Consider the following 24,030-nt stretch of genomic DNA (forward strand, 5'->3'; position numbering starts at 1 on the left):
AAACGAGCACCACTTGTCCAAAGAAAGTTAGTACTACGTAAATTGGTACGCACCCATCATAACTACTGCAACATATTCCTAAGTCATAGTGCGTTTATAAACTCCTCAGAGAATCCGCCGTATCATATTGTAGAAGTTAAAATGAATTCCCTGTGTCGGAAACCAAAAGAAAAGCCTTGAAATGACATAAAGGATCCAACGTGCATGGATACAAATAAACATCTTTTCTGAAAGACTTGCTGAGGCCCCACATCCAGAAATAGAGCTCAGACATTTGGGATATGACAATAACATATACGGTAGGTCAGCTCAATGCAGTCAGCTGATCAGCCAGAGTCTGTGTTCCCAAAGCAGGACAGAATGCAATTAGTTCAACAACAGTGGCTACAAGTATATGAAAGGCAAACTTACAAAGCAAAACTCTCTATATATGTGTAATAATTGACTTTTGGTTAATTACAAAAGTTAGCGTCACTAAAAAGATTATACACTATAAGATAATCAAATATCGTATGGTAGGAGTGTGACGATATCTTTTAAGATATTGCGATATTTTTTCACACAATCGATTATCGATATGCTCGTGCTAAGTATCGATATTTTTTTAAAAACCTTTTTCTGCTTTTTCACTAAAATGTGCAGGTACGTCTTCACAGAAATTTTGTCACTGTTTGTTGAAGGAACCAATATATTGTTTACTGGAATATTGCACTATACTGGTGTCACTGGTAAGAAAGACCCTATTTTTGTTTACAGAAAGCACTATTGGAGATACTTGTTTGTTTACATTGGTATGTTGACACTTATTTACAGAAATGTTGCACTAAAATAGTGTCACTGTTCATGGGATACTTTTTCAATTTATTGTCTTTCAGTGACATGAAATAAAAAAATTTATTTTTTCACTTAATCTTGTTTTCTTGTTATGTCATAGATTATTGTAGATTGATTTCTGACCAATATATCCATAATCGCAGTATCGTCACATCGTGAGATAATCGTTATCATGAGCTTTGTATTGCGTATCGTATTGTGAGGTACCCAGAGCTTCCCACCCCTATCGTACTGTATTCTAATTGATCCAATAGTCAGGTGTCGAAGTCAAGGCATGTGGGCCAAATTCAGCCCGCCAAAGCATCCAACTCGGCCCACGGGATGATTTAGCTGACGGTTACAATTACATCAAAATCATTATTCAAACTCTTTTATCTTAGAGCCAATATTAAGCTCAGTTTGCTCTGAAACGGACCAAACCCGATTATTCCAAGCATTTTTATAATACAAATAAGAATTTCACCACAATTGTGCCTATGTTGACATTAATTGATGTAAATTACTGTGTACACATCAAAAATAATCTGCTTAAAAGCAAAACAGTGATGCACAAACATCTGAAACGTTACTATATAAGGTTTTCCTTCATAATTCCCAGTGATTTTCTCTTTAAGTTAGGAAACATAGCTGCTATGATGGGTCAAAAATGGAGTATTCGTAAAAACACCAGATTTAAAACTCCCAAACCTCATCCAACTCAAATCTGTCCAAATTACATATAATATATAATATAAATGGTGAAATAAAGCAAAGCAGCAACATAAACAAGTTAAATAAAAGCTTTTTAAAATCATATATCATTAGTAAGTATAAGAACAAAAAACATCAATTTTACCTGCAATAATATATAATATGTATGTAATGGTATAAAATATAATAATAATTACTCAATAAACATAAAAAAGGTATATATTGTGATTGAGTGTATTATGAATTTAAATATTGCAACTCTACATTTTGTATTATTTAAAATTAAATTGATGAAATTTGTGTAGTAGTGTATCAAATAGTAAAATGTTAATATTATGCACATGTCATGTATGCATGTGCACGTATATATTAGGCCTGAACGATTTTGGAAAATAATCTAATTGCTCTAATTCCTCAATAATGCAAATGCGATTTAATATGCGATTATTTTTGCAAGAGCCTCTTGTCATGTATTTTTCAATGAACACAAGCAATGAATAAATCTGTTTCATAATAAACAATTCCAGATTTATTTAAACTTTAAATAAATATAAAATATAAATTTTAAAGCACAGATTACAACAACAAAGCAAACAAATCTGTGGCTTTACCTCTTCAACATATCTAACTAACTTCACGTGTAAACATGTGGACTCCACTTCTTAAACACTCTCTGAACTTAACAGGACAGTACAAGACAGGATTAGAAAATCACGTTTTATGATATCGCAATAATAATGCAAATGCAATTCATCGTTCAGTTCTTATATATATATATATATATATATATGTATATATACATGTATGTATGTGTGTGTGTACGTATTTGTATATACGTTTGATGTGTATGTATACAATGTATGTATAAAAATTGTCAACGTTTTGACACACTATTGTGCAGAATATATATTGAATGTGTATTGTAAATATAGTGATATTAGTTTGTAAGATAATATGTTCTAATATTAGTCCTAATTACTTTTTGTGACATTATGTAGAGAGCCTTGTTTAGTTTTTTGTAATGGGGTAGGTGTGTATATGCTTTTGCTTCAAACTCCACCCTTTCGGCTGATTAGTTGGACAATTGAGTGTTTGTTCTGTCATTTTTCTGAAGATTGCCGAAATAAATTAATTCATTCAAAAATGGACCAGAGGTCTAAATGTTTTTTTTGCACATGTGCATTAATCATTTGGTAAAGTAACACATACAGTAGCTCAGTTCCAAATTAGCATAACTGGATGCATTACATCTTAAATTTTTATATAAGTAAAAAAAAGTGTTAAAAATAGGGCATATATTTCAATAATGCAGTATTTTTCGGATTCGGCTTAATTAAGTGAATAGGGAATTTTGAGACCCCTGATCAAAAACAAAACAAAGGTGTAAGTTGACCAGATTGAAAAGTGCTGTGGCCGTAAAACAAAGACTTACTTCATTCTGGAGCAGGTGGCCTTTGGCGCCGGCTGAGGGGGCGTTTTCGGGGTGGAGGACGACTGCTGAGGTGCTCCGCTCGGAGGTTTTGTAACAAGGGGCTCATCATCTGAGGAGTTATCCTCTGATCCTCCCAGAATGAACTTTAGACGTTCCCTTGACTCAGAGGCAAACTTGGGTATGCCTTTACTGATGTGAGGCTGTGAAGAAGCCTGCGGCGGCGGCACAGACGTCGTTGTTTGGGCTATAGGCTCAGGATGCGGGACGTGGTCATCTGTGTGAGAGGCAGGAGCAGCAACTGTTGCCTGAGATGGTTGGCCATCGCAGTCAGGTGGAGAGTTCTCTACTGTCACGGGCATTGTAGCTCTCTGGAATTTATCCATCAACATTAGCAGTAATATCCACATGAATAACCCCAAAACTAAAGCCAGAAGCATTCCCAGGCATCCTCCTGAGACTGAATCAGAAAAAACAAACAAACAAGGTGTTAATAATCAAACAAAAACTGAGTGTAATTTTATACATAAACCTATGTTAAATTTAAAGCTGCAGGAGATGAAAATCATTTATCAGATAAAGACACAGGCTGTGTTCGAAATGTCATATTAACATACGACTCATACTAAGTTTGATGTCAAAATTAGTATGTAGTGCATTCACATCAGATAGTACGCGAGAAATACCTGGATGTACAGTATACTATATGGGGACATTGTTTTAAGTATGCACGGTGAGCACACGAGTCATACTCTGAGGCGTTGCAACAGGGTAGGCAACACAGGCAATTGCCTAGGACCCCGAGCTAAAGGGGCCCCCGAGGGATGGCTGACAGTCAATTTCAATGGCAAAATAATGTAACTGATTTGAGACACTGCAGCGACAGCGCATCCAAAACCCCCTGCACGGGGCCCTTTCTGAATAGTCACTGGTTAGTTGCTAGTAGGGGGCCCCGACAGACGGCAGATATCAGTGACACAACTTGAAACCCCCCGGACACATTACAGTGATACGTCGGGAACTTTGTCCCAAACTCCCAGTCATCCACTCAGCACCAGAAAAGTTAACTGCACATTTAACTTAAGTATGTGTAAAGTGAATTCAGCCATTTACTTATAAACACATTCATAAAGTGTGTTTATATGTATTTATTAATCATTCAAATTTGACAGTGTGGTTAACAACAAACTTCTGTGTTATGACAAACTTAGAGCACATATTAATTCTTACTTTACACCAATTTTACCAGCTTTATGTTAAGAAGTAGTCCAGCTTTGCTTACACATCATAAGTCTTGTTGCCAATGGTTGTGTACGTACTGTATATTCATAGACACACAATAAGTTAAATCTTTGCTGCCAATGATATTTTCTCCCAGAATAAAGTGTTTGTTGTCAAATGGTAAAACTGATACATCCATAAATGTTCAGCTATAGCCTAAATGTTACATTAAATAAAATGTTAACATGAAGCATTAAAGTTGTTACTGCAAATGAATGTTCATTAATTATTCCATACATATCTCAAATGTTTAGTGTTTGTGTAGCATGCACATTTCTTTACTTTGCTTTATGCAAGCCAACCAAATACATTGTGTTCTTTTCTTTTTTCTTCCTCAAGGTGTTTTGTTGAAGTTTTTTGGACCATCATCACCACCACAACACCAACATCATCAGCAACAGCAGACCTCTCTACACGAAAGTGGGAACTTGTTTTGTTTAACTTTTTTTTAAATATATCATGGGAGCTCTCTGATTTAATATGACCACAAATATTTGTCTTAAACAATTGCTTCTTATACTGTTTTCTTTCTTGCAATATCAACCTCAGATCATGAGGTGGGTTTTGAAGAAGAAGATTAGGACATGATGGTACCTTCATGAAGCACAGCATTCTATCACCACCTCCACCACCCCCATGACACCACATCACCAGAACAGAAGGTACTCAAATAATAGTAAATCAAATAATATCAGATGATCCTGCGCTGTGGCCAAAAGCTATCGATGACAATGCTCGGTGTCAAATTGTGAGAAAAGAACCACTCCACATAACAGACATGGACTTCCCCAAAGTTCAGAAAACCCACCTTGGGAGATTCACCAAAGAAAATTACAAAATGACAATGAGCAATGGTTAGAAAATGAAAATGTTCATGGTTAGTGTTCACTTACTTTCCACTTTAATTCCTTGTTTTTTTTTTGTTTTTTTGCTTGGTTGCATTTTTATCAACTTAAAATTTTGCACATTTCAGTTGTGTTTGTTTTTCTGGCATTTACTGTATATATTGTGTGTAAAGTTTGCATTTAGTTTAGATGGCTATGTTATTTATTTACATGTTAATTATTTAATAAAGTATTTCTTTACTGATCCGTCGTCCTGGACTTCATTCATCATCATTCTGGGCCCATAGTCCTTCTTGCCTAGGGCCCCCAGGAAGTCTAGAAGCACCCCTGGTCATACTCAACCGTCCCATGATGCATTGTGGAATGTGGAATGTAAAATCGTCCTGGTACCGGCTTCGAGTTAAAACGCAATTCCATTTGTGTTTTATGCTACGAGAGTTCTCCCAGGCTGGCCACGCCCAGAAAGAAAACATAAAAGCCATCAGAAAATGCTTTTCTGCTTTCCTTATGAGAGAATACATCAAAGCATACCACCTCTGAGGATGACTGGCAGTTGACAGTCAAAACACAGGAGATAAAATTTCTTAAAAAACCTTGTCTGAATAAACGAAAGCTTAACATATATTTAAAAAAAGAAGACAAAATGAACTTACTGGAATTATTAAGTGGAATTTTAGTCAGTAGCACAATGGCGGGTCTCCGAAAATCTCCAAAATGTCAGAATGAAATGTGTTTACCTAAGTTTTATGGATCAAATGCTTCCAGAACTTTCGAAGGTGGAGAATCAGCAGAGATATTTAGCCTCAGTGTGATTCAAGTTTTTGTCGTAGGTTTGAAATGCATCTTGGGAAACTTGTAAGTATACTTCAGTGGGAATGCTTATTATCCTAATCATACTTATAGTATATAGTAGACAGTATATACTCTTTGAGTCTGTAGTGTCCGTTATGAAAAGTACCATTTCTAACAGCCACTGTGTAGGCCTCGTAGATCCAAAAACCCAAGATCATTTGCTTGACATTGATGGAAAATTTTCTTACACTGCATTGTAGGATTGTAGTCAACCAAGGAAATGGTTGGTCGACCAAGACTATGGCCACGAGGCCTACACTGTGTCTTGTCTTTATTCGATAAAGAACTATTTGGGTCATTCCATGTCATTTCAACAAATTTTCAGGACATCCCACGTACTTCGGCCTCAAAAATTCTGAATTTTTTAGGTACACTGTAAATTTGAAGAGCTGGCATGTCCACCAGATAGGATGTATAGCAGATCCATCTTGTATATTCTGAGAGAGTAGGTGGAGCCGTATTACCATACCAGTATGCTCCAAAGCAGCGGCTTGGTACATCGCCACGCATCCAGCAACTGCTCCAAAACATTCCCACGTGTTAAACGGGTGCACGTAACGCAGTTAACAAAACAGCGCAGTTTAGCTAAAGTTTAATGACGCAGCAGTGCATTTCCTAGATGTGGTGTCATGTGACCTCGGCATCGTCATGGATACAGGCAGCTTTGAGAAATTATCATGCTGCTTTCCTGTCTGTACCTCTCTTAGGACATTCTCGATAATGGTGATGAGAGTGATTATGAATATCCATTTTAAATACAGCACATGTATAAATACATTGTCATAGTAAGAAAATTTATATCAAATGCATTGGATGTTAATTAAAGAATGGTTTAAAGTTATTGGGAGCAATTTGTTATACATTTTTGTTTATAAATTCTACTTTGAAAATATTATGTCCAAAAAATTAGGTCCCATTGTTTGCTTATTACAATAGGACAATTTTTGTGAACATGACATTTGAAATAGGATTTCTACACAACTAACGCTCCTATCCACTTCCTTAACTGGAGTAAAAAGTGCTTGTAGAGGCTAAAATGTCCTTTTTTTTTCACAAAGTTCTAAAATTTAGGAGCTAATTTCTCATTAACTGCAGGGATTTTGCAAGTGGAACTTTTTGTGGAGGAAGTATTACACTTGATAAAAAATAGTTAAATAGTTAAATAGTTTCCTGGAACAAAAATCAATTTGTAGGCACTTTCTGAGAGCTGGCCGATGGCCTACTAAGATTGTGTAGTTGAAAACAGTATTGATATTCAAATGTACATATATGAGGTTAACTTACTAGGTTTAGTTAGACCCTGGTACTCTTTGGGTCAGAGGGAAGTGTTGCTGCCTCTATGATAGTCATAGAATGAAGATAGTGGGTGACCTTGTCTTTCTGTGCAGGGTTTGCTTGTTCTCCGCTGGTACAGTCGCCTCAGTGTGCTCAGCTTTCCTTTACCTGTCCAAAAACACATTCATTGGAGTTTTAGGAATCAATAAAAATTCTAAATACAAGAGAGAAGGTTAAGCAATTAAAAACATAAGGACTTGCATTAACCTAAACTATTTAATGCATTGTGTATGCTTCCATATGACAGGAGTTCTCAACCTTGGGGTCAGGACCCCATTTGGGATTGTGAGACAGTGAGAAGGGGTCATCAGATGCCTTGTAGAAACTAGGAATATATTTTTTAACAATTTGAGCCCATGATTGCTTATTTTTACCATTTTTTGGCAGCTACACCGACCTTGCCATATTTTAACATACAGTATTTTTATCACTTTTCCGTGCCATATTTTTGCTCTTTTTAGTGCATTTTTGCTACATTACTCTTATTTCTGCCACTTCTCTATCAAATTTCAATGCCTTTTCTGCACATTGTTTCCACTTTCAAAACTCTTTCCACCACTTTTCCCACCTAATGTCACATATTATTTCTTATTATTACTTATTATTGTCACTTTTAACCTCTTTTCACCGTTTCATGCGCATTTTTCGCCAAATCAACCACTTAGCGATTTTTCATGCCCATTATTTGCCAGTTTAAACTAATTGTTCCAATATTGACTCATTGAACCCTTTATACCACTTTTGGCCACTCTAATTTGCAACTTTTCCACCATTTTTGGAAACCTTTTAACGCATTTTATTTCTGATTAAAACAAAGATTTACATCTTTAAGATGACTATATATTATGGCACAAATAACAATAAACTTCCTGAATAACAGTGCATTCACCACCTGAGGACTCGTGTGTCTCTCTCTCTCTCTCTCTCTCTCTCTCTCACACACTCACACACACACACATCCTGACTGTGGGTAATAAAGGTATAAACACCAATGTGCGCACCAGGCATAACGAGCCGTTCACCGAGTGCGCGCTCACATTGAGGGCAGCAGTAAAAAGGAAGAACAATACAGAGTACACGCTCATCAGAATCATCATAGAGGGTCCAGAACTGATGGACTATGATACCAGGCCAGATGTTCAGCTGGGATTCTCCCAGGGCAGGGGTCTGCAATGTGTGGCTCTGGGGCCTTATGTGGCCCTTTGACTCTTTTGCAATGGCGCCTATACCTTTCAAAAAACTATTGAAATAAAGTTTTTTTTTTTTTTTACAGAGGCTATTAATAATTAATGACAAATAAAATATAGATATAACAATTTGTTAACCTAAAAATAAATCACATTGTGCAATGACAGCACCTTCCTATACTTCACCTCCTGCAACATCTACAGACTTCAGGAGGACTTTAATCCAATGAAGTTAAATGGTTCCTTGTAGAGTAAGTAAAGGTTGCAGACCCCTGACCAGGGGAAGAGGGTTAGGAGACCCCACTATCAGAGCTGGACCCTCTGAATTGATTTCGATGGGGTGAAGCAATGGAAATGCTAAGTTGGTTATGGTTAAGTTAATTCAAGTACAGCATTTCTGCAAAATAAAAAATGTTACATCTTCTTTTAAAATTATATAAAATAAATGACCTGTTATTTCAGCCACTGCTTGTTGCAGAAAAACTTAAAATTGACACTAAAACATTTAGCAAATATCTCAAGTCATTGTCAATCTTTACTTCATACAAAACTACGGTACACCAGTTAAGTTAACTATTCGTAAGCATGCATGGCTATTCACAAAAGAATTTGAAAGTGAAGATCCTGCAGGGACTGATATCAGTCACTTATTGCTTTGATATTATTAGTCACTGTTGTACGTATTTTATCACTTATTCCTATGTGGAAATGCAAACTAGAGACCAATAATAATAATGATGACTTTCTTTCGAACATGTAAAATGATAATAAAAAAAAAAAAAAAAACACTTTAGAAAACAAACAAAAAAGAATGATGAATTACAACAGCAGAAAAACCATTGATATGATCCAAAAACACTTAAAACTTCTCAATTTACATGTGCAAAAAGGAGTTGGATGAAGAGTAAACTTATTTAACCCTACCCCTTTAATCCCTACCAATTTTGCTTTTTTAAGTACAACTTAATAATACAATTAATTATCCATATATCATTAAACAAACCATCTACATATTCACAAATAGTCCATAGCTAATCTTTTAAACAGAAAAAAACAACTTATGATTAGTGATTAGATCAAGTTCTTTTTTTTAATAAAATGAATTATGTTCAAACAAAAACTTTACAAAAACCTTTAAATTGAACTTTCCCCTTTATTTGTAACGCCCCTCTCTTTCGAAGAACACGTTTTGGAGTTTGATACCCCTGATCTATTACAACATGTAACAATTACCAGAACCACAGGTTATATAATGACAATAAATAGTTGTGCAAAAACGGTATCAGGAAGGTACACAGTGTGCCTGCTGCTGTGTGTGTCAAGGGGGGGGTGTCATCAATATTTTGGCAAATAAGTTTTGTTTCTGGATACTAGAGCAGGGCAATATGTTGATATTCAAGATATATCAAGTTTTCTATTTTGGGTGTACAAAAAATTAGAATATCACCTATATTGATATATACAGTACATATATGTACTTCCCAGAACAGCATGGAAAGCACAGTTTGATGGATTACCGAGTGTGTTCACCCAGACCTTCCCCTAAACAAGCCACACTACAGAACTCACTCACACATGCTGTCCCTTATGCAGCGTTCACACCGGATGCGTCACGAAATGTCCGTATATCCAGATTACATACAAAGTCAATGAATAGATGCGTCCCAGATGCAAAATCTTTCCAGTGCTGCGGTGCGGTCCAATCCGCACGTCAAGAGCGTTGGCCGTGCGAGCGTGCTCCCGGTTTTATACGCACAACCGCAAGAGTTGAAAATATTCAACTCCTGCGACCGTTTCGCATGACAAAAGCCAATCAGAGTCTTTGTTGACAATGATGTCAGGCCGACAACTCGGACACCGGTCTGTTCACCCATTCAACCATGAGCTGTATGACACGGCCTTTATAACCGGACCGGACTAGGAAGAATTTGGCGTGGAGGAGAATCAGCGAGGAGGTGGTAGTAGCAGGTAAAATTTCTCTCTGTAGCACTGAGCTAGGATAGCATTAGCCGCTAATCACACCAGCTTTTTTCACTGGTGGTTTATGTTTGTGAGAGGAGAAAAAGGAGCGCAGCTCCTCGCTTCAGCAGGCAGTGAAACTCACCGAGTTGAATATGTCGCTGGTGGGCGGGGCTTTGCTTCAGACCTGTGTATGAAGCTAATGGGGACATTTTTTGATCCTGCGGACCCTGAGGTACGTTTCGTGCGGCAGATGCGTCCGGTGTCGCAGAAGACGCATTCGGTGTGAACGCAGCATTAGAGAAGAAAAGGACTAAAGTGGCACATATTGTGCAGCTGTTTGTTAATAAATGAGCCTGTGTAGCATTTTTCTCAAATTTCCCCCAGAATTCAACTTAATTTGAAATACAATTATCGCGATTTATATCATACTAGTCCAGTGCCCGTCGGAAATATGCATTCATGTGGGAGCTTAAGTAGAGTTAATTATGGCCAAATAAGTGTGTGTTTGAAGGTTGGACGTACAAAGAGGTGTAAATACTCTGTACTCTGTAGTGTTATAAAAGGGTTTATTTGCGGGTGCAAAATAAAACAACGTGTGCGATTTCCCTGGTTTAATTCTATGGGACATGAACATAATAAATGTGTTTGTTGTTTTTTTTACTCACTTTTATATTTTTTGTTTGGTGTATCTTTCTGTAATGTATGTTTTTTGGAGTCATTATGTGTATCTTTCTGTTGTGTTTTTGTGCATTTTTTGTATAACAGTTATTTGTTGCCATTTTAGTGTGATTCTGTTGTCATTTTGTGTATTTTTCGTATAAATATTTAGTTTTGTGTATTTTGCTCGGGTGAGGAGCTGTGCAGTGAAATAGATATAGATGGTGCGCTAGCGCCCCCTCACATTCTGAGTTCAAAAGCTGCCGTCCAGAAGTGAAATAAAATTAAAATAAACATTTGGAAATGACCAAATTACTTCAAAATAACAGATACACACACTTGGTGTATTTGGAAGCCGTTGACTAAGTTTCAGGTCGAACTCACACCGCGTCGGGGATATATTCGCCACACATACACACACGTTCCTTGCTTTAATAGAGAGATACTTTTAACAACCCTTTGGGGAGTAACTTTCTTGTGACGTTTGGTTTTATTTTCCTTTTATTATTATTATATTTTATTATTATCTTTCTTTTCTATTATTTTCCTTCTTTTTATCTTATTTTTTTTATTTTTATTTATTTTTTATTTATTTTTATTTATTTTTATTTATTTTATTTTTTTTATACTATTATTATCTTGTTATTTTATCGAGTTTGCACATTCTAGTCTAACTACTGTTTATATTTATACTTATGTTTATACTTATTATCATCTTTTCTAGTTGATTGTTTACTATTGAATGTTTTCACTATTGGAGAGAGCACAGTTGACCGAGTCAAATTCCTCGTGTGTACAACATACACTTAGCGAATAAAGATGATTCTGATTCTGATTCTGATTCATTTTTTGTATTTTTCAGGAAATATGTAGGGTTTTTTTTTTATTCTTTGTATGTTTTTTTGCATTCTTTTGACATTTTGTGTGTTTATGGAGTCATTTTATTGGGGGGGGGGGCTGCACAAAATTGGACGGAGAGCCTCATGTGGCCCCAGGGCAGCCTGTTACCCATGTCTGCTTTTTAAAAAATGAATTCTACGGTATGGCATTTGTGTTTTATGTCCTCTTGGTGTTGAATGTGGGTCCCACAAACAGCCTGAGAGCAACAGCTGACATGGGGGCTGAGGGTGTCTGCCTCATATGGGGGAAAGGTCAGCACCTCACTAAACCGAGCAGTAAAATAACATCAACAGTAGACGATAAAAAAAAAATTTTTAAAAAAAGCTCAGGAAAACAATCAAACATGAATTTGTGTAAATCATACACAAATCAAAACCAGCATTAACATTCCTATGTGTTTGAGTCGGACATGAATCTGACATTTGTCCTCTGGAGCCACTTTGACTTTGAAAGTTGACAGAGACTAAACTACGGTGGCTGAGAAGTGCCAAACATGTTTACAAATGCTACAACAAATATACAAAATTATCTAAAAAAAAATAAATTACAAATAGTAAAACACTTTTACAAATATTGAAAAAGATTTACAAAGGCACATTATAAGTTTTAAAGTGTTTCCATATTTGTTTTGACCTTTTGTGAAAGTGTTGCAGTAATTTGTAAATGTGTTTTTGTGCTGATAATATATATATATATATACACTTAAAAAAAAAAAAAAAAAACTTACTGAAGCATTATTTATTGTATTTCAAGAAAATATTGCTGACAACACTAATAAAAGTATGGAGAAGTGATTTTATCTGACCTCAAGCCAACTGTGCACAAAAAAGTCACACATTAACAAGATGTATCAGCATTACATACAAACAAACAGTCCCTTCCTTGGAAATGCTAATGCAGAAAACACAAAACTAGAGTTTGACAGTAAACATTAAGACTGCCTGTTGTAAAAAGTTAAAATAAAAAATAACGAATCTACTTCTGCTCATCGGATCTTTCCTCATTGTTTTTTTTTTTTATACTGCACTCAGCTGTTCTTGATTAATAGCCAGAGTTTAGCAAGCTACGTAAATAAACTTGCTTTGTTTTCTTAATTATACTAAAACAGCCCAGTGTCTCTAACTGATGCATTAAAAGTTGATGATAATACAGAGACAGGTTCACCTACCTCCTCTAGCCCAGGCTATGTAGGTTAGTGAGACCCTCCAACACACGAAGACCCTTCAACCCCTCCTCACAGCACCATGTGTTTACTATTCCCACCGAGCAGGAAGGGGCGGAGCCTGAGCTGTGCCAAGGGGAGGGGCCTCTTTCAAAGATCGTCTGAAGCTCAAGAAATATTCACTGTTGTGACAGAAAGAGGAACTCTAATGAGCTATGGCAGGGATCACCAACCTTTATGAAACTGTGAGCTACGTTATAGTTCGAACAGTGGTGTTCCCACTCAGTGTTCTTAAAACCAAAATGCTTCCATTTTGCAAATTTGACGTCATTTGGAGCCATAGGACAATAGTGCAAAAAAGAACATTTGATAATAGAGCAAAATAAATAAATACCAACATAGGATAATAGTGCAAACAAATAGGATCATTGTTAAAAATAAAAACTTAGGACAAATAGTGCAAAAGAAACAACATACTGTATGATGATAGTGCTAAAAACTATATATGATAATAGTGCAAAAAATAAATAAATTCCAACATAGGATAATGGTGAGAATAATAGCGCAAAAAAAAAAAAACACATAGGATTAATAGTGCAAAAAAATGTATAATACTGACATAGGACAATATTCCAAAAAAGAACATGTGATAATAGTGCAAAAAACAAAATACCAACATAGGATAATAGTGCAAAAAAAAAAAAAACCCAACAACACAGGCAAGGCAAGGCAAATTTGTATTTGTACAGCTTAAAATCAATAAGAACAATAGTCGGCAACAAAACATTTAAAATCATCAGTAAAAACATTTAAAGTTATCAACAAACATCAACAACAACATGACCAAAAATCTCTCTCTCAATCATACGCAGTAGAGAAAAAGAGCGCATTTAACTTTGATTTAAAAATGTTCACATTAGATGCTGACTTCAGCTCTGCTGCAGTTTGTTCCACTTCTTTGCAGCATAACAACTAAAAGCAGCATCACCATGTTTACTGTGAGCTCTGGGCTCCACTATCTGACCTGTGTCCATAGATCTGAGAGACCTGCTGGGTTCATACCTGACTAACATGTCACTGATGTATTCTGGACCAAACCCATTCACAGATTTATACACCAGCAGCAGAACTTTAAAGTCTATTCTGAGGCTGACTGGGAGCCAGTGTAAAGACTTTAAAACTGGAGTAATGTGCTCTGACCTCTTTGTTCTGGTTCAGACCCGAGCTGCAGCGTTCTGAACCAGCTGTAGCTGTTTGATGCTCTTTTGGGGGATTCCTGTCAGAAGACCATTACAATAGTCCAGTCTGCTGGAGATAAAAGCATGGACCAGTTTCTCCTGATCTTTCTGAGCCATTAAACCTTTCACTCTGGAGATGTTCTTTAGGTGGTAGAAGCTGTTTTTGTGATAGATAGTCATAGACATAGTCATCTGAGTTCAGCGATAGATATAGTTGTGTCAATTTTTGAAAATTCCAAACGATCAACACAGATTTTTGATTTATCAAAAATCCAGCCTGCCTCAAAATGTTTGAACGTAAACATACACTTGCAAATTCTTGCTCTTATCTGTTTTTATTTTTTCTGTCTTCTAACATTTCATGTTTTTGTTATTATAAACAAAATTAAGTTTTGTTTGTCCCTTCTCGACTCTGATTACTAAAATCACATAATTACTCAATTTTCATTTTTCAATTCCCGTTTCTACACGGAAAAATCCAACGACCAAAACATACACAGACCCTGAACGAATCTTGAATGGAGTTTTCTTCTGTAGTGAATCATCTTTTCATAAACGATCTTTGTCCTTTAATGCTTTGTGTCTACTCTCGCGAGAACACCGCGAGCGCGCCAAACTAAGAAAAACAGAGAGGTGGTCGCTGACAGTAGTGGAGAAACTAAGAGGAAACTTGTGTAAAAGACACTAAAACGCCCCCATATGCTGGTGTATGTGTAGATATTACACAGAGGAGCTGGTGTTTGAATATGTCCTACCGACAGAAGATGGTTCTGCAGAACAGCGGTCGGTACAAAGCTGAAAGAGGACAAGGCGGTGGAGACCAGGACAACCAGTAAGAGTGACGCAGTCAGGAAACACATTCAGTCTGCTGTGTTCCAACAGGTCAGCGGGTGTGAGGAGAGCCCTGGTGTGAGTCAACATGTTATGTGTCTTTGAACCAGGGATGATGGCTCATCCATGTCGGCTCTCAAGCGTCTGGAGCGAAGCCAGTTCACCGATGAGATGGACGCTCGCTTCGGCTTTGACAGGGTGAAGGAGCCGGGGGAGAGAACCGGCTGGCTCATCAATATGCACCCGGTGAGTTAATCTGTGCTCCTACTGACACATTATCACTAGTTTATTTCCTGTAATATCGCCTCCTTCCACCAGACATTTATTTACCAGATATTTTACAAGCAAAAGTTAAACTTAATTGTTTTTTTTTTAATTTGACAGTTTGATAAACCACTTTTTTTTTTTTTTTACATTGTTTCTTGAATTACAGGTAGTTACCGTTTACTTGTTCTCGCAATTTTTAAAAAAAATGAAATAAATTGTATTTCATATCAGTTTGAGCTCGTATAGGTGAAATCTGTAATTCTTGATATGGCCATAGCTATTGAGCTCCCCTCATTGGCCAGTTTAGGTGACGTAATAAGTGCACCACGTGACTTAAAGTTCCGTCAGTTTTATTTTAACTCATTTAACTCACTTTTTAGCTAACCCTTTTATTTTAGCCCTAACCCAGGAAATACCTTAAAATGTTTATTTTTTTCATATATGTATTCTTAAAGGTGGAGTTTGCCATGTTAAATATGTTCAAATGAAAAAATATATGACAAAAACGGGATTTAAACCCACATCAGTGGAAAGAAGAGTTCTTGAGGCAGGCGTCTTAGACCACTCACCCATCCTGACACGGATGGGCACATTATATATATTTATATTGCGATATACTGCCATGTATATCGTTTTTTTAAAAAAAATTTTTTATCAGTAACCGGATATATCGTATTGTGACATGGAAATTGCATCGTCAGATTCATGGCGATGCACACACCTGTTATGTATGATCCTCACTGCTTGTTTCTGTAGTAGCTATAGTGAATGTACGTACGGAACTTTGATAATTGTTTCCTCACACTTCAACTTATTAGGTGAGATAAGGGAGAACTCAGGAGCAATATCATGTTCTCAGGGCATCATCAGGTGTGCCGTGGGAAATTAATAAATTTCACCTAATTGGTTTAAAAAATATTTTTGACAACTAATTATTATTGTGTGTAAATAATATGCCATAGTGCCGTGAGCTCCTTCCCGTCCCAAAGCCCACCGACAGAGCGGAGGGGAGACCCCCACCTCTGTGCATGTGTGCAAATAAAGCTAACCTAACTTGTGATATTCAGTAAAATCTGTAAAATGCACAATAAAATAAACACCATGTGATATTTGGTGGCTATAATCACCACATGCTACACTTTAGGATGACTGCTCTGACTCTGAGGAGGAACAGATGAGGAGCTTGTGTTTGACTCTGTGTGAAACACAGCGATAAAAAATAAAATAATGAAAGAGAACGGCACACAACTGCCACTCAGTTCTTATCGTTCATGTTAATGAACTAGATTCAGGTCATTCTTGAACATTACATCCCTCAATAACAGCCTTTAGGCGTTGTTGACATTTAACTATAGAGAACAAAATTGAATAATATAAATGTAATATTATTAAGTGTGGAAGGGGGATATATGTTTGAGCTCCATCCGTCCGTCCGAGTTAAAGAGGACAGCTTTTATCGGAAACTGTTTAAGATACGATAACCAAATTCGGTGTGTGGCTTTAGGATATCAATACGTTGATCGAGTTCGGAAATGAGAAGCGCTCAATTATTTTTTCTGAAGTTATTGCCCTTGTTCCATTTTTTGGACTCTGTTCGAGGTATCTTCAAAGGGCACAGCTTTTCTTAGAAACCGTTAAAGATACGATAACCAAATTTGGTGTGTGGCTTCAGGGTATCAATACGTTCGAAAATGAGTATCTTCAAAGAGGACAGCGTTTCTCAGAAACTGTTTAAGATAGTTAGTACTTTTATATTCTGATGTGATGATATTTCATTATGTATCCATACATGTGAGTTATAATTACAACTAATCTTGGTGGGGGATGTTGACTGTCTTATTGTTGTTATTATTTTTATTTTTATTATTATTAATAATAATAATAATAATAATAATATTTTTATGTATATTGTATGAATATAATGTAAAATTATATCATGTAAATACATCACATAAAACAACAATATTCAACAGAATAAAGTTCTGTTGTAGTTCTAATCATATTCAATCTAGTTTTGTTTGGATGTAGTTTGTATTTAAGACGCTCCGATAAGAATGACTGCACATGGTTAATAGCAATTTAATTTGAAAAAAGAAATGTAAAAAATTATAATACAATTTTTTGTTGTAGTTCATTGGATTCCTATTAAAACCACTCATAAGAACGACTGCAGATTATTAAGAAAGAAGAAATGTGAAAGATCATAAAAACTTGTTTTATTTGATTCTTGTTCATGAAACTTTGATAAAAATGACTGTATATTGTTAATATAGGCTACAAAGTTTCATTTTTTTTACATTTTCGGTTGGTGTTGTGCCTTGGGATTTTTTTTTTTTTCAATGAAAAGATGTACCTTGGCTCAAAAAAGGTTGAAAAACGCTGGTCTAGGAAATGCTTTGCTTTGTTGATAATTGAGAGGCTTTTCCCTGCAGGCTTATCATTAACTTATTAATGATGTACCGTTTGTTTGTTGTTTGTATTTACGTTTATGTTCCTCTTCTATAGACGGAGATCCTGGATGAAGACAAGAGGCTGATTAGTGCTGTTGATTATTATTTCATGCAGGAGGATGGAAGCAGGTTTAAGGTGTGATTTAAAACAAATCAGTTCAACAATCAACTGCAGCACGTTCCCATTCTTCCAACCTGTCCTTGTGTTCTTCCACCTGCAGGTAGCGCTCCCGTTCAAGCCTTACTTCTACGTTGCTACTAAAAAGGTTAGTATCAGTCTGTGTCTGTGTTGGCTTTGGCTCCGTAACTGCCAGCGTCATTATTTATACACTTGTGTTGATGTTTCTAGAACTGTGAGAGAGAGGTCATCTCGTATTTATCCAAGAAGTTCCAAGGAAAAGTGGCAAAGCTTGAGATTCTTCCTAAAGAGGATTTGGACTTGGTGAGGAGCGTTTTCTTTTCTTCTTGCCCTCAGGAGGCCATGCGCGGTCCTCGGCCTAATTTTGTGCAGCCCTCAAAGTAAATGCACAAATTGATCCAAAAATACACAGAAATCCCCCCAAAAAACACAAAATGAACACAATGTTCCTTCTAATCTTCTCTGAGTTTTGTTTGTTTGTGCTTCAAAGATTAAGTTGCAAACTACAGCTGTTTAATTAGTTAAAATATGTGTTTCTGCTGCTAACAGCAGCTTGAAGAGGTGATGAGGTCTTAAGGTTGGTTTTTTTTTTTTTTTAAATGGTCTTGAAAATGTATTGGAGGGTTTCTGTGAGGCATTAAAAAGCAATAAAAGTAATTAAATTAATTTTACAAAAACTAAGGCCTTAAATGGCATTAAAAATCATTAGATTTCATCTTCAGTGGCATTAAAAAAATTTCTGTAGTTTGTAAAAAAAACATTTAATAATGAACTAGTGGTCACCCTCCATTGCCGTAAAAGTTCTCTCTCTGCTCTATAAGTTCTGATATGTTTAAGATGAGTTATTTTTAGTGACAGTTTTTATATCAAATTCATCTTTTACCAAAAGAAAAAACCTCATTAAAATTAGTGACTTGCTGCAAAGGGATTTTCTCTTACTTTTTTATAATTATAATTTAAATGACAATTATTATCTCCCCCCTGAAAAACATTTTCAATTATGTTCTCAATTACTAAAGTTCAATTTCAATTAATCACAATTACCTTTAATCAATAAGTCCATAAAAGACAAGGCAAGGCAAATGTATTTGTATAGCGCATGTCATTCACAACTCAATGTACTTTATATGATCAAAAAGTGCATCAGAAAACATTCAACAACTTAAAAATAAAACAATAAAGCTAGGGATGTAACTATTAATCGTAAGGCAATTAAAAATGTATTCATAGGTATCACGGTTCACATCGATGCTCTGAAAATTGAATCGCAGTACTTTTTTTAAACAGCAGATGGTGCTATATATATCCTTCTCGTCTAAAAGTGTAGGCGGCGGGCGGAATCTGCTACTACTTTCTTTCTGGCCGCCTCCTACTCTTAAACATATTCATAAATGATTCCTTACCCCTTTAGCACCGAAAGAATATCTGTGAAAGTCACCTTTTTCTATTAGCTCTGTCTGCTTGCATGGCATCTCTTCTTCACTGCAAGGATATCTGCAATGCCAACCGACCACTGGGTTACCAGCCCCCTCTGCTGGTCCAAACAAATATCTGACGTAAATACAGTGCAGACTTTTTTTTTTTTTTTTTTTTTTTACTATAGAACCAGAATTTAAATTAATGGGCTTCTTCTTCATTTGTATTATTCCTTTATTTATTTCATTCAAGATTTATTTTTAGTTAAATTGCATTGTTTTGAATAGTTTATCAAGGGATTCTTTTGACAATGAAATATAAAAGGAAAATAGTACAGTATTTTCCCCCAAAAAATAAAGGAAATGGGTCTACATTCCCATTTTGTAAGATAAATCGTGAGAGAATTGTATCATGAAACCAATATCGTGAATCGAATCGTATCGGGAGTTGAGTGAATTGTTACATCCCTAATTGCCACATATACCCTGATACAAAATGACAATAAGAACACACAAAACAACGTATAGAAATATACAATATAGGAGGAAACATTTTTTTGGTGGTTTTGATGAATGAGACGGAGTCAAGCTTTAGGGTTGCTGGTCAGGTGCCCACACAGGGTTTATTATGTCTAAGGGTTTGGGGTGAACAGACCAGTCTGGCATTTAGAGGTTAACTAGTTGAAAGTCTCCCTGCTGTTCGGTGCTCTCTGTGTAAAGTATGTTGCTGATAGTGGTTATCAAAACATGGCTGAGTCTTCTCAGGCAGGGACCTTAGTGCTATGGTATCTGGCCCGGTTAGTGCCACAATATACAAAATTACAAAACAAATTCCTAAAATGATGACCTATACACAAAAAAATTACTCCAAAAGCACACAAAAAGTGGTAAATTAAACATACTAAATAAAAGAAAAATATATACAAAGTGAAGACAAAAACACTTAGAAATGCACAAAACCCTTTGTTGTTTGTTTCCTGTATTAATGCCACCAGAGCATCAGCTACACACTGTTTATAGGGGAGTAAAGGTCCCTTAGGAGAGCTCTTCTTCTCTGCTTTATTGTCTACTATGAAATTGCAGAGTTGGAACTGTCGCCCCTTCTTGGGTCACAACTGTTTTTATCCTCTTTTGGTAAACATAAGAGGTTTACATTGACATCTTTAACTTTTCATGTTTATTTAGAGCAACCTAAAGCAGCACAAGTTGTCATTATGACCGAAAAAGCTGCTAAATGACCTAAAAAAACAGGCTGAACGCTTCACTCCAATAGAAAACAATGGGATGTTTATAGGCAGTGGGGCCCTGTGACATCATCAATCACGTGATTTCAATATGGCGGAACACAGGCTCCTAAACTGTAAAGTAATCCCATTTTTAAAAGTTAATAAAATAAATATGGTGCATAATAATGCGTTTTGTTAGACATAGATCTTCTAATAATGAATGTAAAAGGTTTTTGGTCACATTAGTAAAAACAGTGGAGGATCCCTTTAACATCATGGTCTCCTGTTCACCTTCCCAAGGCAAACCATTTAGTTGGACTGAAGAGAAGCTACATCAAGCTGTCGTTCAACACCGTCGATGACCTCATCAAGGTCAAACGGGAGATTTCTCCGGCAGTGCGCAAGAATCGAGAGAGGGAGCAGTCCAATGATGTTTATACATCAATGTTGTCAAGGTAACGGGCGTCATCTGCCACATGTGCACTATCCATATCGTGTTTCACTGTCTAATATTGTGTGCACCTCTTGTACAGTGCTTTATCAGGAGGCCATGTCACCTCCACAGAAGAAGACGGGCTGTTAAAGAGCATTTCAGATCAGATTGACAACATAGTGGACATGAGAGAGTACGACGTTCCCTACCATGTCCGTGTTTCCATCGACCTGAAGATCAATGTGGTAAAAGCAGCTTTCTAAAGTCCCTCTGCCAGTGTTTGGGTCAATTACATTTTAAAATTACAATTACGTCCTCGGTTATCCAGGGATTTCCTCGTACTTTTTTGCAATTATAATTAAAATGACAATTATTACTGTATCTCCTCCCTGAAAGTCAATTTCAATTACTTTCTCAATGCCTGAAGTTAAATTACAATTAATCACAAATACCTTTAATCAATAAGCCCATAAAAGACAAGGCAAGGCTAATTTATTTGTATAGTGCATGTCATTCACAAGGCCACTCATTGTGCTTATCATGATCAGAAAGTGCATCAGAAAACATTCAACAACCTAAAAATCAGTAAGGACATTTAAAATCAGAAGTAAAAACATTTAAAATCATCAATAAACACATTACATCATCAACAACAATCATACGCAGTAGAGAAAAACTTTGATGATAACTTTGATTTAAAAATGTTCACATGTGATGCTGACTTCAGCTCTGCTGGCAGTTTGAGCCACTTTTTTGCAGCATAACAACTATAATCACCATGTTTACTGTGAGCTCTGGGCTCCACTACCTGACCTGTGTCCATAGATCTGTGTGACCTGCTCGGTTCATACCTGACTAACATCTCACTGATGGATTCTGGACCAAACCCATTCACAGATTTATACACCTGCAGCAGAACTTTAAAGTCTATTCTGAGGCTTTAAAACTGGAGTAATGTGTTTGTTCTGGTTCAGACCTGAGCTGCAGCGTTCTGAACCAGCTGTAGATGTTTGATCTCTTATGATAATGGGTTATTTTTAACCCATGTCTTCAAAATACATGTCTTAACCCAGCTGTAAAATACACTAAAAATATTATCTATCATCCTTTTTGTTTCTCATCTCTTGGTTGCCATGTTAGGCTTCCTAATCAATGAAAATATTGGTATTCATATTTTTGATGTGGGTGTCTGAGCCTTTTTTGAAACACTTTATGAAACACATTTTAATAAACGTTAACTACATAATATGTGTAAGCCATAGAACTATAACATGGTTCCCCAGTTTTGCATTTAAAAATTGTGAGTGACCATTTTAATAGAATGTTAATGTCAACAGCAAAATATCTCTCCAATTACGATTACAATTATAATTAATTACGTCATACTTGTAATTAATTACCAATTACGTCATTACAATTATAATTGACCCCAACCCTGGCCCACTGCTACCAGTTGGGCCCACAGTTTGATGGTTTATCATCTTTCTTCCTCAGGCTCACTGGTATAACGTGCGATTCCGAGGCAGCGCCTTCCCACCCGAGATCGTCAGGAGAGACGACCTTGTTGAGCGACCTGTATGAAGATATGAAGATATGAAAATGAAATGATTGTTTCATTCATCCATGTACACCATGTAAACTGTCGTTTCATTTTCACTACAGGACCCTGTGGTTTTAGCGTTTGACATCGAGACCACCAAACTGCCTCTGAAATTTCCTGACGCGGAGACGGATCAAATCATGATGATGTCGTACATGATAGATGGACAGGTGAGAGGGATGCAGAACAATCTGTTGAAGTTGGTTGTGCCGAATATTTAAAAAAATTTTTTTTATTAATTTTCTTTTGTTTGGGAATACAATGAAGAATAGAAAGAAATAAAATAACTTTCACAATATACATATTGCCCATCCTTTTATTTGATTTTGTTTTTACGGTAAAATTAAACCACAGAGACGAACAACAAGAACAATAGAACAGTGTTTCTGATAGTAAAATTAATACCATTTACGGTAAATACTAGGGGTGTGAAAAAAAATAAAATAAATTTTACAATATTTTGCGATTTTTTTTTTTGGGGTGCCGATTTTAAATCTATTTTTAAAAAATCGATTAATAAAAAAAAAACATATATTTCTAATTTTTTTTAATGTATTTTTTTTACAATCAATATATTTCTTATTGTATTTTTCACATTTTTGTGGACGTGACTGACATTGTCACTTCTCAGCGGAGCAACTGAACTACTGAGCATGTTGACCAGCTCCTGTTCCTACATAAAAACCTTGAAAATTATGCCACTTCCGCACCTTCACTCCAGTAGATGGCGCCATAGATATAATAATAATAAATAGGATGTTTTAAAGCAACTAGTTTTGACTCAATTTGTCCTCTGAATGAACAATATCTTCTGATGAACATATACAGCAACTTGATTTTTCATCTCTACGTTTAATTTTGACATTAACTGGGTAAAATATTGCAACATATTGTGATATTTTGATAATACCGTAGCGTGACCCAAATATCATATTGGAACATCCTTGCTAATACTCACCCCTAGTAAATAGTAACAATAGAAAAAGAGTAAATATAGTTATAATAATAATACTAATGTATATAAATACACATATGCATATGCATACAAATGTGCATTAGAAAAATAAATAGATAAATTGGTAATAAGTTAACCCAAATGAATTCTCACGTACAAGTTAATTACTGTGACGTCTAGTACATTGGGTTACATGAATGTGGTAAAGGGACAACAGTAGCATTTGGAATGATAACATTAACAAATAAATATTACAAATAAAACAATAATAGTTAAAAATAGAAATAAAAAATGAAGTAAAAAGTAAAGTAAAAATAATAATGAAATAAAACAAAGAAAGGA

General features: G+C 35.9%; 2 protein-coding genes across 4 annotated transcripts in view; one reads left to right on the forward strand and one right to left on the reverse strand.

Moving 5' to 3' along the window:
- acacb (acetyl-CoA carboxylase beta) overlaps positions 1-13,396 on the reverse strand; it is a 66,318-nt gene extending 52,922 nt beyond the window's left edge. Inside the window, exons 1-3 of one of the 3 annotated variants that reach the window (XM_028458171.1) lie at positions 13,141-13,396; positions 7,216-7,374; positions 2,957-3,413 (exon numbers count right to left, since the gene is read on the reverse strand). In XM_028458171.1, the coding sequence (XP_028313972.1) occupies positions 2,957-3,393 (437 nt within the window). In that variant the 5' untranslated portion in view covers positions 3,394-3,413; positions 7,216-7,374; positions 13,141-13,396. The remainder of the gene's footprint in view (positions 1-2,956; positions 3,414-7,215; positions 7,375-13,140) is intronic. The other 2 variants (XM_028458173.1, XM_028458172.1) reach the window with 2 other exon arrangements.
- A 1,491-nt stretch (positions 13,397-14,887) lies between these two features.
- The window catches only part of pole (polymerase (DNA directed), epsilon), a 51,059-nt gene continuing 41,916 nt past the window's right edge, over positions 14,888-24,030 (forward strand). Inside the window, exons 1-9 of the mRNA XM_028458416.1 lie at positions 14,888-15,204; positions 15,314-15,449; positions 17,976-18,056; positions 18,142-18,186; positions 18,270-18,362; positions 21,001-21,155; positions 21,234-21,378; positions 22,628-22,708; positions 22,796-22,903. Of these exons, the coding sequence (XP_028314217.1) occupies positions 15,119-15,204; positions 15,314-15,449; positions 17,976-18,056; positions 18,142-18,186; positions 18,270-18,362; positions 21,001-21,155; positions 21,234-21,378; positions 22,628-22,708; positions 22,796-22,903 (930 nt within the window). The 5' untranslated portion in view covers positions 14,888-15,118. The remainder of the gene's footprint in view (positions 15,205-15,313; positions 15,450-17,975; positions 18,057-18,141; positions 18,187-18,269; positions 18,363-21,000; positions 21,156-21,233; positions 21,379-22,627; positions 22,709-22,795; positions 22,904-24,030) is intronic.

Source organism: Gouania willdenowi, chromosome 9, assembly GCF_900634775.1.
Source record: "Gouania willdenowi chromosome 9, fGouWil2.1, whole genome shotgun sequence".
In the NCBI taxonomy this organism is placed as follows: domain Eukaryota; kingdom Metazoa; phylum Chordata; class Actinopteri; order Blenniiformes; family Gobiesocidae; genus Gouania; species Gouania willdenowi.